This window comes from Balaenoptera ricei, chromosome 1, assembly GCF_028023285.1.
Source record: "Balaenoptera ricei isolate mBalRic1 chromosome 1, mBalRic1.hap2, whole genome shotgun sequence".
Lineage (NCBI taxonomy): Eukaryota > Metazoa > Chordata > Mammalia > Artiodactyla > Balaenopteridae > Balaenoptera > Balaenoptera ricei.
The window spans coordinates 76,239,507-76,253,886 of record NC_082639.1 but is presented as its reverse complement, the minus strand read 5'-3'; the positions used below and the strand labels follow the sequence as shown (position 1 = coordinate 76,253,886).

The 14,380-nt window shown below is 37.4% G+C and overlaps 1 protein-coding gene across 1 annotated transcript in view; it reads right to left on the bottom strand.

The window, feature by feature from the left end:
* SH3GLB1 (SH3 domain containing GRB2 like, endophilin B1) overlaps positions 1 to 13,017 on the bottom strand; it is a 38,429-nt gene extending 25,412 nt beyond the window's left edge. Inside the window, exons 1-3 of the mRNA XM_059925717.1 lie at positions 12,597 to 13,017; positions 3,616 to 3,757; positions 814 to 942 (exon numbers count right to left, since the gene is read on the bottom strand). Of these exons, the coding sequence (XP_059781700.1) occupies positions 814 to 942; positions 3,616 to 3,757; positions 12,597 to 12,668 (343 nt within the window). The 5' untranslated portion in view covers positions 12,669 to 13,017. The remainder of the gene's footprint in view (positions 1 to 813; positions 943 to 3,615; positions 3,758 to 12,596) is intronic.
* Between the last annotated feature and the right edge of the window lie 1,363 nt (positions 13,018 to 14,380).

Sequence of the window (14,380 nt, the reverse complement as noted above, 5' to 3'; positions counted from 1 at the left end):
CTAAAACTAAGTTAATTTAGTCCCAGAATTTATGTGCTATTTCATAAATCAGGACTATATACGTAGAAAATCACTTAAGTTACCTATCATTTCATATCCATAAGGACAAATTTCTTGCACAAGTCTTAATAAAAAGAATTATTAGCCATGAATAACAGGAAAAAAGCTATAGAAATCTGAAATAATCTTATGTTCTGAGAATATTAGATTTGAGGGGTAATGATATATAACTGAGCTTCAGAGTTATACATTAAAAAAGTCACTACAGCAACTAAAAAAAGCTGGCATAACTGTAAAACATAATAGAAAATTTAAAGTATATGAGGAAAATAGAAATAAAATGTCATCCAAACATCGAGAGAGAACCATTGTTAATATTTTTGTGGTACTGACATTACTTGGGTAACGAAAGCACTAGTTCAAATACTTAGTACGTGCCAGGTACTTTATTATAGAAATAAATCCTCAAGAAAGCTTAAAAAAGAAAAATCAACTAGAGGAGACATATATAAACAGAGACTGCAATATATCACAAGAAGTACAACAAAGGTGCTGCAAGATTCAATGGGAATACCTATTTAGACCTAAAAAGATGTGAATTCTCAGAATATATGCTTAAATATATTAAATACTAAGTTACACTGTATATATTTAGTTATCACCTACATTTGTCACTTCATCCAAAATTTTAAAACAAAAAATTTGAAGTTAAAATTGATTCTACTAATATTAGGTAAATGTTAATGATGTCTCTAAGTAGTAAAAACCTAAGAGTAAAGATATCTCTTAGTGGACCTTTTGCCTTTCACTTACCATAAGCTGTTCCAGGGCCAAACTCAGTCCCTGCATCAATCATATATTGTCCCAAAAGTTCTGGGTTGTTTATACGACTTGGAGCTTTTCTATCCAGTTTCTCATAAACAAATTCTTCTATCCTGGCATCTAGGAAAAAGGTTTAAAATTACCAATGATTTCAAAAAGCTAAGCTATTTGAAAGATTGTTTTGTTCCCCTACTAGCCATTTATCACCTTGTAAAATAAACATGAAATTAGTATGCTTTCAAGTACATATCTTAATATATAATTTTTCATTTGCATGTTAAGAGTATTACATAACTCTAAGAAACTTATATTTTAAAAATCTGATAAAATATTTTGGCACAAAAATATTTAAAATAAAGTAAAACTCTTATGAGTATTTTATAGGATTTTAACTTCCAGAAAGGGTTGGTATTCCTTTAATATCTAGTGAAGTTGCCTTTGCCCCATTCATATACTGTCTAACTTTTAACTTTGAATATATGTACACAATTTTAAGATCAGGGATTTCCAGTTATAAAAATACAGATATAAGGTACCTAGAAAAACCAAAGAGTCACATACTTCTGCCACTATTATTTTGCTTTAGTTTGCTCATATGCTCAATCTCCCTCTTAGAGGCTAAATATTGGGAGTTTAAGGAATGGAACAATCAGATTTGGAATAGTCTACAGAGATCAGCAATATGATTCCTTGGCTTAATTTTATTTAATTATGTTTAAAGTATATAAATATCTGAGCACTCAAAAGATTTCATCATTAAAAATAAGTTTAAAATACAAAAGGCTAAAAGCAATAATAGGAATTAGCATAAATGAAAAGGAAAAAACATCTGTAAGATCTGAATAAACACTTGGTTATCATAATATTTAAGAAATTCACAATTACACTGCTGCCCAACAGTGAGATATTTCAGAGACAAATAAGAAAAAAGTCAAAGATTCAGACTTTTTAGAAACAATGATTAAACATAAATACAATCCAAAAAGAATCTCAGTTAAATAGGTTCCTTCTAAGGACCTCACATAACTCCTCCACAAGTGGAAGTGTCACACAGTGCACTGAAAATTTCAAAAGTAAGCTGAACCAGTAATAGAAACACTTCAGGAGTTGGCAAAAGTGTTAATTTTAATACATAAAACAGGCTGTTGGAACAATACTCGCTTTTGTGGTAGATTCTGGTGCAGCCTCAGAAGAGTTTTTAAGCAGAAATTTAAAAACCTTTAAATTAGTTAAAATGAGTCAGTGCAAAACATAACCACTGAGAAGATGTTAACTAAATTGCAGAACTTCATTTTCTGACATGAGAGTGATTCTTATCTTTGCCATCTGTCTATCTATTTGGTCAAAAGTTTAAAGTTGAATCCCATGTTGATTTCATTCAGTTAAAAAAAATTGGTATATTTTAAATAAATGTTTCATTTCAATAGGGCATTAAAAGGTCATCATAAAACCTTAACAAAAAATGCAGGCAATTCTGCTATAATACAATGTATATTTCTGAAAAATCCTAGGTTCTGAAACATCATGCACTAAAAGTAACATGGCTTACAGGAAAAAGAAGGTTGGGTCTGACTACTCAAAATCTGTGTAACTTTATAATGAGAGCATAAATAAAACACACAAAAAATTCTGTTACTACTTTAGACTTAAAACACTAATGTAAAACTGTATTATATGAGCCATTGTAACTTCCTTCTACTGACATCATTCCCGTTTACCAGTTGAGTGTGAGCTTATTTGCCAATCACAAAAACACGTTGCAGAACAGACTATATATTTGAGGAACTATGGATAGAGCAAGGAACAAGAGGAAAAACGCCTACTACTTTCTTTTCTCTTTCTTTCTTTTTTATAAGGTGCCATGGTATATTATTTAAGTAGCCTTAAATGAATAAGAAATAACACATGGTGTCCAAAGACAACAGGCCTCACTCAAAGTGTAAAAGGACTATTTTAAAAAGTCACCACAATTTAACTAAAATGGCACAGTATTACTAATATTTTGTATAGTGCTTGAGGTTTACGTAATAGCAACAAAGTCTAAAGCTTGGAACTTTAAGTTAGTAACTTAAAGTAAGTTTATGGCATTTCACAACATGGTCACAATAACACTGGGGAAAAGGGGAAGGAAAGCAGGAATTGTTATTGTTGCTTTTGTCCTTCAGTTTTGATCTGTAAAACTCAGGGTGTCAGTACAGCTGGTTCTAGTTCAAGTTCCACTTCTAATTAGCTATATGCTACACTGAACAAAATGCTAACTTGTGAGTTTCAATTAAAACAATTATTATGCACCTTATTTGCGACGTTATTGACTTAGGTGATCTGAAAAGCTTTATGGTGTTGTCTGAAAATCAAACGGAATAATTTGTGTAAAAATGTAAAACTTAACATAAACATAAATAGTTGGTAACTACTTAAGTTTCTATATATTTTTCCTTAATTACTAGGGACAATTCTCCCCTGGATGAGAAAGGAAGATTAATTTATCTACACAGCCTTTCGTAACTCTTAAAATTCAAACTCGCTGCCTGAAATTGAGTTTTCAAGAGGATTCTATAGAGGCCTGAAAAATGTTACTTGTCAATTTGTTAGAGGGTATACAATGAAGTGTTTATCACCCTCTTCTTCACCAAAAGCACACACACACAATAATTATAGACCCCAAAGCCATAACCAAAAAATGTTTTCCAACAGCCATTAAAACTTTTTTTTAAAAACATTAAAAAAAGCTATTAACAGTACCTTTTAATAAGATTAGTCAATAATGGAGACAAAAGGTAAAAAATTTCTTACTTGGATTTGGCTGCAATAACACTTCAGTTTGTTTCATTATTTTTTCTGTCCATATTTTGGTACATTCAGCTTTGCTAAGGAGGTTCTCTAAGTGAGCATCCAATTCTGTCTTCTCTGCCTGGCCAAGCTTTTCTTCTGTGAACTGTTATTGATCATACAGTTAAAAAAAAAAGTTAAATATACCCCAAATACATTTTAGGAATCTGTATCAATAATTAAAAAGAAAACTCAAATCCAAACAATCCCAGGCATACAAATAATTGTCTGTAAACTGTTGTATATGAATGCTCCTTTTTGCCCCTCTGGTAATTTATCCATACCTCTTTTGTGGCACTTAGGATAATCCTATTCCATAGTTAATACATATCCTTAGTTCTGCTGAAATGTATGGTGTGAATGCTATAGAAAATCTAGCATACTGTCCTGTTTATAAAGTATATAAATATTTCTTACATTATAAAGGTAGGATAACATAGTGGTAAGGAATAAAAGTTTTGAGCCAGCTGGATCTGAATTCAAATCCTGACTGCACTGCTAACTGTGTGACCTGAGCAAGATTTTGAATATTTTTTCCTTAGGTATCTTCCATCGCAAAAGAGAGACAATACATATATTACGGTGTTTTAAGAATTAAGTAAGGGTATGTATGTAAATCACTTTGTTCAGTGCCTGATAATTATTATTTTGAATTTAAAAAGAGCTATTTATGTTTAATGTGGCTTCTTATCATTGGCACTTTAATCACACCTAGTTAGACAGGCTTTTATGGGATGTTCTGGGAAACTTATTTAAGTTGTTTTTTCAAAATATGTTCCAGCAATTGATTTATGGACTAACTTTTGGAACATATCCTATTCATACTACTGAGGCATCTTTTAAATATCATAGAATGTAGTTAAATATACTCACAACATATCAGTTTTTATTATCCTTAGTGGTTTTTAAGGAAAGGCAGCATTGCCCATACAATAACAAAGAGGTAAAAGTATTTCTGTGTAGATTTTATAAGGACTTCTGGACACTTTTAATTAAATACTAGAAGCAATGACTCAGGCTGTTTATCATGCATAATTTTCCTCTAGAATATGTGGTTTCCCATCATAACAGAGGTATATCACTAGCACTAATTCTATACTCATTAGTCATGACTCATTTCTGGATAACAAAATAGAATGTGAACCTTTAAAATATCTTCTGCAGCTCCATTTTTCTGAATTTTATTATCTGTTTCTTTCAGCATCCTTCTTGGTCTAATACTTTCAATTGATTATCAGTTAGCACTTTTAACTTTTAGAATGTTTTTCTTAGACTTCTGGTACACCCCCCCTAAAGGTTTTATTCAAGGCCTAGAAATAGCTTCAATAGCTTTTGTAAAGCTTTAGGTCTTTTAAAGACTGGCCTGTAGCCAAACCCTGACCCAATGGGTGGAACTGAGAATAGTAGTTCCAAAGCTATTGCCTAAGCCTGTAAACTTGCAGTGTACTGTAACCAAGAATAGGAGAGGCATTGGGAAAAAGATCAAAACTCTGACCCCAAGGTCAGCTGGGTAACTATGCAATCTAATTCTTAAGAGAGAATGCTGATATTCTTTACAGATCCCTGAAGATTCTAAGCTGTAGACCTGCCAAAGGTATCCATTAGAATTTTACAGGTTCCAAGTCTACCTCCCTTGGTTAAATAGATTATTTCCCAGATAATGCAATGAGTAGTTCACCCAAGTGAACATCATCTATAAAGGATGATCTACCAGTAGAGAAAAATTCTCCACTTAGCTCCTTAGTAAGCAAGTATATCTATTTTGTTTGTTCATTCCATTCATTCCAACAAATATTTATTAAGCACCTACATATGTGCTAGGCATTATTCTAAGCACATGGATTTCAGAAGCCAAAAAACAGACAAGGTTTCTGCTCTAAGGAAGCTTACATATTAATGGAGAAGACAGACAACAAACAAGTAATTTGAAAATAAGGATACAAAGATAAAAAGATGGTGGACAGAGGACCAACACAGATGGTCCTATTGTTTCTTGATCCAGTGACTGAATGATTAACCGAGTGAATTTATGGAACCCTTAAGTATGAGTGAGATAGTTTGATTATAGAAAGCCTGTTCAGAAAATAGAAGTTCTGTAGGAAGAACCACATGAGCAATGTATTTAAGTACCAGTAATAAATTCTGATGTTTACTTGCATTTTCTGAGAGTGAAAAACAGTTGCTGTGCATTTTGTATCATGTACTCAAAAACATCTTGTTACACAGGTAAGAATCATAAATTTAGTGATGAAGAAATTGAGGCTCAGGATGGTTTAAAATTTTGCCCTAAGATGTCAGTGTTGGGATTCAATCTTGTATCTGTTTGAATCATAGTCTTATTATATACTATGCTATCCTTCAAGTAAAATACTTGCTGATTTCAAGCAATTAATATTTTCTATCACCATTACCTAAACACACCTTGTGCTTCTCTGTCCCTGTTTCTTTGTTCATAGCACTCTGGTGAGCTGTATCCTACAGCCCACCTCTGCTTCCTATCTGATATTCAATCATCATCAAATTAAGGATAATAACTTCAATCCTATCTAAAATAAACAATAAAAGGGTGGGAGGCGACATAAAAACATTGCTAATGTTATCATATATTTAAGTTGAAATCATAAATTTAAATTTTATTATTTCAATGTGTAATTGTAAAAGACATATTTCCCATGATTTTATCACTGTGGGGATTTAAGAATTTTTTCCATTGTTAATCACAAGGTATGACATATTAAGATAACAAACTAGTACAACACTTAATACATAAATTTTCCTCTAAAACATTTTTAAGAATACATCAACTACAGAAAATGATGAGTTATATCAACTAAATGAAGAAGAATTATTAATCAAAGATATTTGTGGAGAATACATACTTTTTCTTCAACTGTATGTGAGATATATATTTAGCATATGACATGGTTCTTGCCCTCAAGGATTTTATGATCTTAACAATATTGCTTAAACACAAACATAAAATTATGATATCTTTGTCAGAAGGACAAAAGACTTACTCTTTCTTTAAAAAAAAAGACCCCTTTCCTAATTGCCAAAAATTTTAAATTTTACCCTAAAAATTTTAGTTTTCAACATTTTTAAGTCCAAAATCATTACTGACTTTGTAGTCAATTAGTGCTGATAGTTGTTCATTATAAACTACATTTGATTTTAAGCACGTATTTTAATGCATGTATAGCACTACCATTTAATAATTAAAAACTTCTGTGAAAACAAGCTACAATGAATGTCAGACTGCAAAAAAGTCATAGAAATCCAAACCCAATGTTCTCTAAAATGTAATTTAATGTGCTATTCTTTCATAATATTTCATTAGTAACCCAGTAAAATGACCTGAGAAAAGAAAGGTTAATCCACTCTTTATATATTTTCTCTAAACATTGCTTTAAGAAAAGGATTGTCTTTGAGTCAGCCACATTATGCCAGGCACTGCAATCCTTCCTTTACTACAGGATAGACATATAGGCTACAGTATGAAATAAGAAGCCTGGATTCCATGCCCTGATTTACTAGAGAGAATGAAGGACTACAAGTAAAAAGTCTGTGTGATCAAAGACATCTATTTAATATAAACTCTAACCATCAATTCTTTGACTGGGTAAAGTAATAGTTTAAAAGTATTCTAAACTTCTTGGGGGCAAATGTATAACACAAACTCTGAATATATTAGTAAACTGTAAAGTAGATTCTCCTCAACTGGTTCTCAATTTTGGCTGCTCTTCGGAATTGGGGGAGCTTTCAAAAACACTGATGCTGAATCCAATTCCAAGGATTCTAATTTAACTGGACTGAGGAGCAGCCTGTAAAGATTCCTCGGGTAATTTTAAGTGTAGCTAAGACTGAGAACTTCTGTTCTAAGCTCATACACAATTATTTTAATATCAGGTTAACAAAACATGTTCTATCTAGTTGTTTACTAAATTAATGCCAACAGCACCAAAGGATGTGAACACAGTTTTGGGTAACACTAAACGCGAAGAGTTTTTACAGAATGAGAAAATGTATGGCCTTTGAACGGGATATATTTATTAGAATTTCAGAGACATGGTGAAGTTACTGCAATTTAAATTCTATAAAAGAAATGGAATTTCAGGAGGACCTGAGAGAGAGTGGAATTGCATCCAGACAGGATCTGACAGGAGCTGGTGGAGGCCAGCATCATAATTCATCTTTACATCTCCAGCTTAGATACACTATTGTGCTTGCTAAATTAAATGGGAGATAAAGGCCAAACTTGCAACTAAAGTTTAAAGACCTCTTCCCCCTCAGAAAATAGCTGGTGTTCATGAAGTTCATAGTGTAACTTTAGTAGTCAGTTCAAAGAAAATGTTAGAAAATTAAAATGAACCCCCTTCCCTCAGTAATTTAGTTTGAAAATATTTTTTTAGAGAGTATATATCATTTTAACGATGGTGAGCAGAGTTTTGCTTCAATATCAACTCTGAATTAAAAATGCGCCCACTTGAAAGATTTATCAAATGAAGAACAGTAATTCACAAAATGGATATTTACTACAAAGAATATTTAATTATGATAAATTGAGAGTAGATTATGAAGTCCTTGAGGGCAGCAACTCGGTCTCATTCATTTTTGTATCCTTCAATACCAAGCACCTAGGAGGTACTCAATAAATATAGGTTCAATTAATGAGTTTGTTTCAGACTAGCATTAATCAACTTCAAGGTCAGCAGATATAATGTTAGAAAAATACTCATAAAAATAATTATTTAACATGCTAAATGATTCAAAGAGTAAACTTTGCATAAGTATACTACTTTCTTGGCTAAAGTGACATAAAAATTAAAACAAAAAACGAACAGAAAACCATATTGGATATTGTGAGAGGGGAATAAGAAAGAGAGTTGGGGACCTCCCTGGTGGCGCAGTGGTTAAGAATCCAACTGCCAATGCAGGGGACATGGGTTTGAGCCCTGGTCCGGGAAGATCTCACATGCCTCGTAGCAACTAAGTTGTGCGCCACAACTTCTGAGCCTGTGCTCTAGAGCCCACAGGCCACAACTACTGAAGCCCGCGTGCCTAGAGCCCGTGCTCCACAACAAGAGAAGCCACCACAGTGAGAAACACGCGCACCGCAAGGAAGAGTAGCTCCCACTCGCCGCAACTAGAGGACACCCGCGCGCAGCGACGAAGACCCAACGCAGCCAAAAATAAATAAATAAATAATAAATTTATTAAAAAAGAGAGAGTTGATTCCTTTAGACATACAATCTTATTAATGATGCGAAAGCCACAGAGTGACAGAATTTCAGAGTTCTAAGAGACCTTACATAATAATTCATTATAAGAGAAATGCCACATGATCATACAAAATTGAAAAATGACACAGGAATTGACATAGGAATTCACATCAAGATTCTGTGGTCTGAGATGGACTTGAAGTTATATCTTGAGGTAAGGAAAGGCCACAGAAAGGGAGCAGAGAGCATTCAAGATGAGTTTAACCGTATGAATAAAAATCTAGAGTTAGAAAAGTACAAGATATTTTTGAAATTAAAAAAATAATTTGATAGGAATACAGTATTTATATATGAGTGAGAGAAAAGACAAGGCTGGAAGGCAGTACTTAATTCTCAGTTAAGGAATCTGGACTGAAAAGGTAGGATTTGAATGGTTTTTAAGACATTAATAAAGTCAACAATTTATCAAGGATATATTACCTGATCCTTTTGTGTTCTACTGAAGGCATCACGAACAACAGAAACACCCAAATGGATTGTTAGGGAATGAATACTCCTATTCATTTATACATTTTACCTTAATATTCTTTTTAAAGTACCGAGGTATATAAACACATTTTATATGAGTGAGAGTGGAGTAATGGGACTCATTTATATGATTTAGTAGTTTGATTTTACTTTTTTTTAAAACAGGGAACATGTTTAATTTTTAAGTAAAATGAAAAAATGTATAGCAGCTGTCTAACCAGAGAATGGCCTATTCCTTAAGGTATAATTTGATTTGAATAGAATTATTTAGAAATATCAAAGCTAAATTCCATTCCTACTGTTTTTATTGCTTATAATGAGTAACTGGCACAGCTCTTATACTATTCTTAGCATGAAACTTGGCACTTTGGCACTACACTGATGTCAACTCAATTTAGAGTAGGAACTCAGTTATCGACTAAATACAGAAATGAGAAAGCGGTGTTCTGTTGAAAATTACCACACAGCATTCCAAATTTCACATTACATTTTGGAACCATCCTTTTTTTCCTTACATATTTTATTTTAAAGAATTGTGGTGACTTCCCTGGTGGCGCAGTGGTTAAGAATCCAACTGCCAATGCAGGGGACATGGGTTCGAGCCCTGGTCCGGGAAGATCCCACATGCCGCGGAGCAACTAAGCCCGTGCGCCACAACTACTGCCTGTGAGCCACAACTATGGAGCCCGCGTGCCACAACTACTGAAGCCTGCGCACCTAGAGTCCGTGCTCCGCAACAAGAGAAGCCACCGCAATGAGAAGCCCCTGCTCGCCGCAACTAGAGATAGCCCGCGAGCAGCAACAAAGACCCAATGCAGCCAAAAATAAAATAAATAAATTTATTTTAAAAAATTGTGGAAAATGTCAAACATAAACAAAAGTATAATAGTATAATAAAACCTCATGAACCCATAACCCAGCATCAGCAAGTATCAACCTTCTGCCAATGTTGTTTCAACTACCCATCTTTCTTTCTTCTAAAATATTTTAAAGCAATTCTCAGACATGATATAGTTTATACATAAATATTTCAAAATGTACCTCTAACAGATACAGACTTAATATAAAAAGTCACATTAAAGAGCCAGTTCATCCTGAAATTTTTCCCTTCTTAGTAAATGGTTCAAGCCAAAACCTCAGAGTCATCCTTGATTCATCTTTCTCTCATACTCCAGAGCCAATATGACATGCAATACTGGTTAGATTCTGAACCTCCCCTGCTATGCTATCATTATTTAAGTCATAACACCTTTTGCCTGTCCTATGGCCACAGCTCCCTAACTGGTCTCCCTAGCACCCCTGCAACCTCAGATTCTGCACTTGTTGCCTCTGCCTGAAATGCTTTTCCTCCAAAAAAAACTGGGAACTATCACTTCCTTGAGGTCTTTTCGAATTTGATCCTATCAGAAAGGCTTGCCCTTACCATCATGTCTATACAACATGGCAACAACCATCACCCCTGCCCTTAACCTATCCCTTTTGGCCGTCTTCTCCATCACCACTTGATGTATTTACTAGTTTGTCTTATCCTGTTAGATTGTAAGCTTCAGGAGGGCATTGTGTTGATTTTATTCACTGCTGTATCACTAGTGTCCAAAATTGTAGTGACACACAGACATGGAGTAGGCACTTAAGTATTTAAGACTGAAAATTATTTGATAACTAACAGATTATAATTTTAAAACTTTTTCCTAGAGAATTTGAAACAATGAGTAATTGAAATTCATTCGGGAAGTACATCTTGAGAGCTTTGTCAGATTTTTTAAATCAAGTCTATCAATTATTTAAATCAATTTGTAATATATGTGTCCTATTTAAGCAGTGCAGATTATGCACCTTGAAAACATATCTAGATGTTTGTATGTATGTATTTATTTTTATTTACTTACTTATGGTCCCGCCGCGTGGCATGCGGGATCTTAGTTCCCCCACCAAGGATCTAACCTCTGCAGTGGAAGCCAGGAGTCTTAACCACTGGACCACCAGGTAAGTCCCTCTAGCTGTATTTAAGAGTGGCATTACTTAGTGTCAAATCTGCATTCAGCATCTAGAATCACATGGAATCAGCACTGAAACAACACCAAAGCTCACAATATAGGCAGCCATTATCTTGCTCTAGTTCTATGATTCTTTGCCAAAAATAGTGCAATGTAAGATCAACTATGCCAATAAAACCGGGGTAAAGGAGATAAGGAAAGCAGTGATGCATATAAATGATTTATTTCAGTATCAATTTGGTATGTTATATTAGAAAACTATTTTTGTTTTCTCTTTACAAAAGAGAATGTTGTTGCTACTGTGACTATGTCATCAACTTAAACACCAGACTGTTTACAACCCATGCTGTGGTGAAATTTACATCTGTTCGTAGATTTAACTGAGTTGGCATAATGTGGGTGATGACTGTAGAAAACTGTCCAAGTTCCCTAGTACTGACACTTCCTTGATTTCTGAATACCACGAGACGGTCAACTTTTCCCCTTAAAGTGTATTTGAAAAATGTGCCTGTGACTAGAAGCACAACATGAATCTTCCCTTTCTCTCGCACTGCCCTACTGTCAGTGCTTCCCATTTCGAAAATGAGTGGGAACCCCCCAAACTCAGTGGCCCTGGCAAAGTCTGGACGCCAACTGGCGATCTCCATTTCTCCCGCGGACTGCCAAGCCCAGGGACCGTCCTCTCGGGGTGAGAGAGGACTGCAGGGAACTGTGCTGGCAGCTCTCTGGGTTGAGGGGCAGGAAAAGGAAACTTCCTTCTTGGACTCGGCGAGGAGAGTGAGAGACACGAAATGAAAGGGTGGGGGTGGTTCAAGAACGGTCTGTTACGCCGCGGACTCGCAAGGCCTCCGCCAGCCCCGGGAGGGAGGTCACACGAGCACCGGCGTCGTGAGGTCAGAAAGGCGGATGGTGCTGTGCCTCGGCCCGAAGCCAAAATCAAGGCGACCTCCAGAGGAGGGAGGAAGCTCCGGGCCCCGTCCCCACTCCGCCTCGCTTCACCGGGAGCTGCGGTTGGGCAGGAGCAGAGAGGAAAACGGCCGCCGGGCCCAGAGGGGCACCAGGCCGCGCCCATAACCCGGGCCTCCGGCCGCAGCAGGCCCGCCGGGCGGTCGGTGAAGCCGGGTGCGGAGGGCGCGGCCGCCTCGGGTGAACCCTCCCTGGCCCCTTCGGAAGTCGCCACCCCTTCTTCCCGCCGCGGTACCTGCACTGCACGACTGAGGAAGGTGCCCGCGTCGGCCGCCAGCTTCTTCACGTTGAAGTCCATGATGTTCATCCTGGGAGGCAGCCGGGCGGAGCTGCCGGCTGACCTAGCGGGGAGGCTGAGGCGCCGCGGCCGGGCTGGGGCGCCGGGCGAGTGGCGGGGGCAGACGTGGTAGGTGGAGGGAGGCGGCGCCAGTCCCGCCGCCGCAGCTGTCGTTTCCGTGAAGGGGGAGAGAGAGGGTGGGGCGAGGGGAGAGAACTAGCGCCTCGGAGCCGGCCGCGCGCCCAGGCGGCGGCGGCGGCCGAGACACAGGGCCTGCCCCTCCGGTAGTGCTGCCACTAACGTCGGCAGGGGCAGCGGTGGGCCTGCAGACGACAACCAGGCAACCCGGCCGTAAAACTCCGTGTCCCCAATGGAGGAAGAGAGCGCGGGCCACGGGGCGGAGCCTTTGTAGAGGTTATCGCGGGAACAGCGACCCCTTCAGGATCGCCGCGGGGCGCGCTGGGAGCTTGGCCAGTTCCGGCTCGGGGAGGGTCGTGTTCGTTGTCAGGGGCGCGCCGCGGGGCAGCTGTGGCGCTGCGTGTTTGCAAGTAAGCCCCTGAGAACCAAGAGCAGAGACAACCCAAATCCCCCCTTTTTGTTTTAAGTGAAAATATGGAAGTTGTAGCATAAAATTACAGTATCTGTGGAATTAGAACCACCAGCTCCCTGTCATCATGTAGCACCCGCGCCCCGCTGGTCCCTGACGCCTGGATGGCACTTGGCGAACGTTTGCAGAATAGGGCCGAATTTAATGTCCCCACCGAGCCTGTTGTTCATTCATTCAGCATTATTGAGTATCTGCCGTGTACCAGGATTGAATCATGTGCTGGAGATACCATGCTGAACAAGACTGTCCCTGCCCTCAGGAAGCTCTCAGTTCGGTTACTTGACAACCTTCAGAGACACCCCCCACCCCCTGCTCCAGTTCTGTTTCTATTTGCTGCCACAAGGATTTTGTGACTGCCTAACGTGCTGGATTACAAGATCAACACTAGGTGCATACTTGGTGCAAAATACGGTGCCCAGGACACCAAATGCCGGGTGGAGAACGTATAAGATGGTGAGTGAGATAGAATAACCCTTAACTATTCAGCGAGGCGAATTTTAATAACTAATGAAAATATGATGTGAATTTTAATAACTAATGAGAATATGATGTGAAATCTGTTCAAAACCCGGTAATTCCGAATGGCTTCTAAAGCAGTCTTCAGGATACAGCCTATGTTTGAACTAATTTAAAACAGGTGCAAGAACGGAGGGAGAGACCTTAGTATTTCAAGAGTATAAAAAAAGCTCTATGTATTTTTTGTGTCTCTGTGCCCTTGTGTTACAATAGGACTGGAAAAATGCAGGCCCGGCAGGCAATGAAATGAGCTCACATTCATGCTTCAGTGTTGTACTGAAGCAGCGGTCACAGCAGTAGGAGCTATGTTAAAGGCACAAAGATTAGTTCCTAAGGGTATTATAAGGAACAGCAGATAACATAAATATTTGTGTTCTTTGTGGTGGTGACAGAAACAACCACTTCTTTCTAAGGTAACTACGAAAGAAAGAGTCAACTCCATCTATCTTTCTTCTCATTTTTCCAGAAATATGGAAAAGGAAATATGTAATCAGGAATCTTGTTCTTTATTGTCCATTTTAGATTTTTATGTGGAAAACATTTTCTCTCTCTCCAGATGTCTGTCTTCACAAGTATATTTGTCATAATCTATGTCTGTTTCTACTAAAGGAACACAACA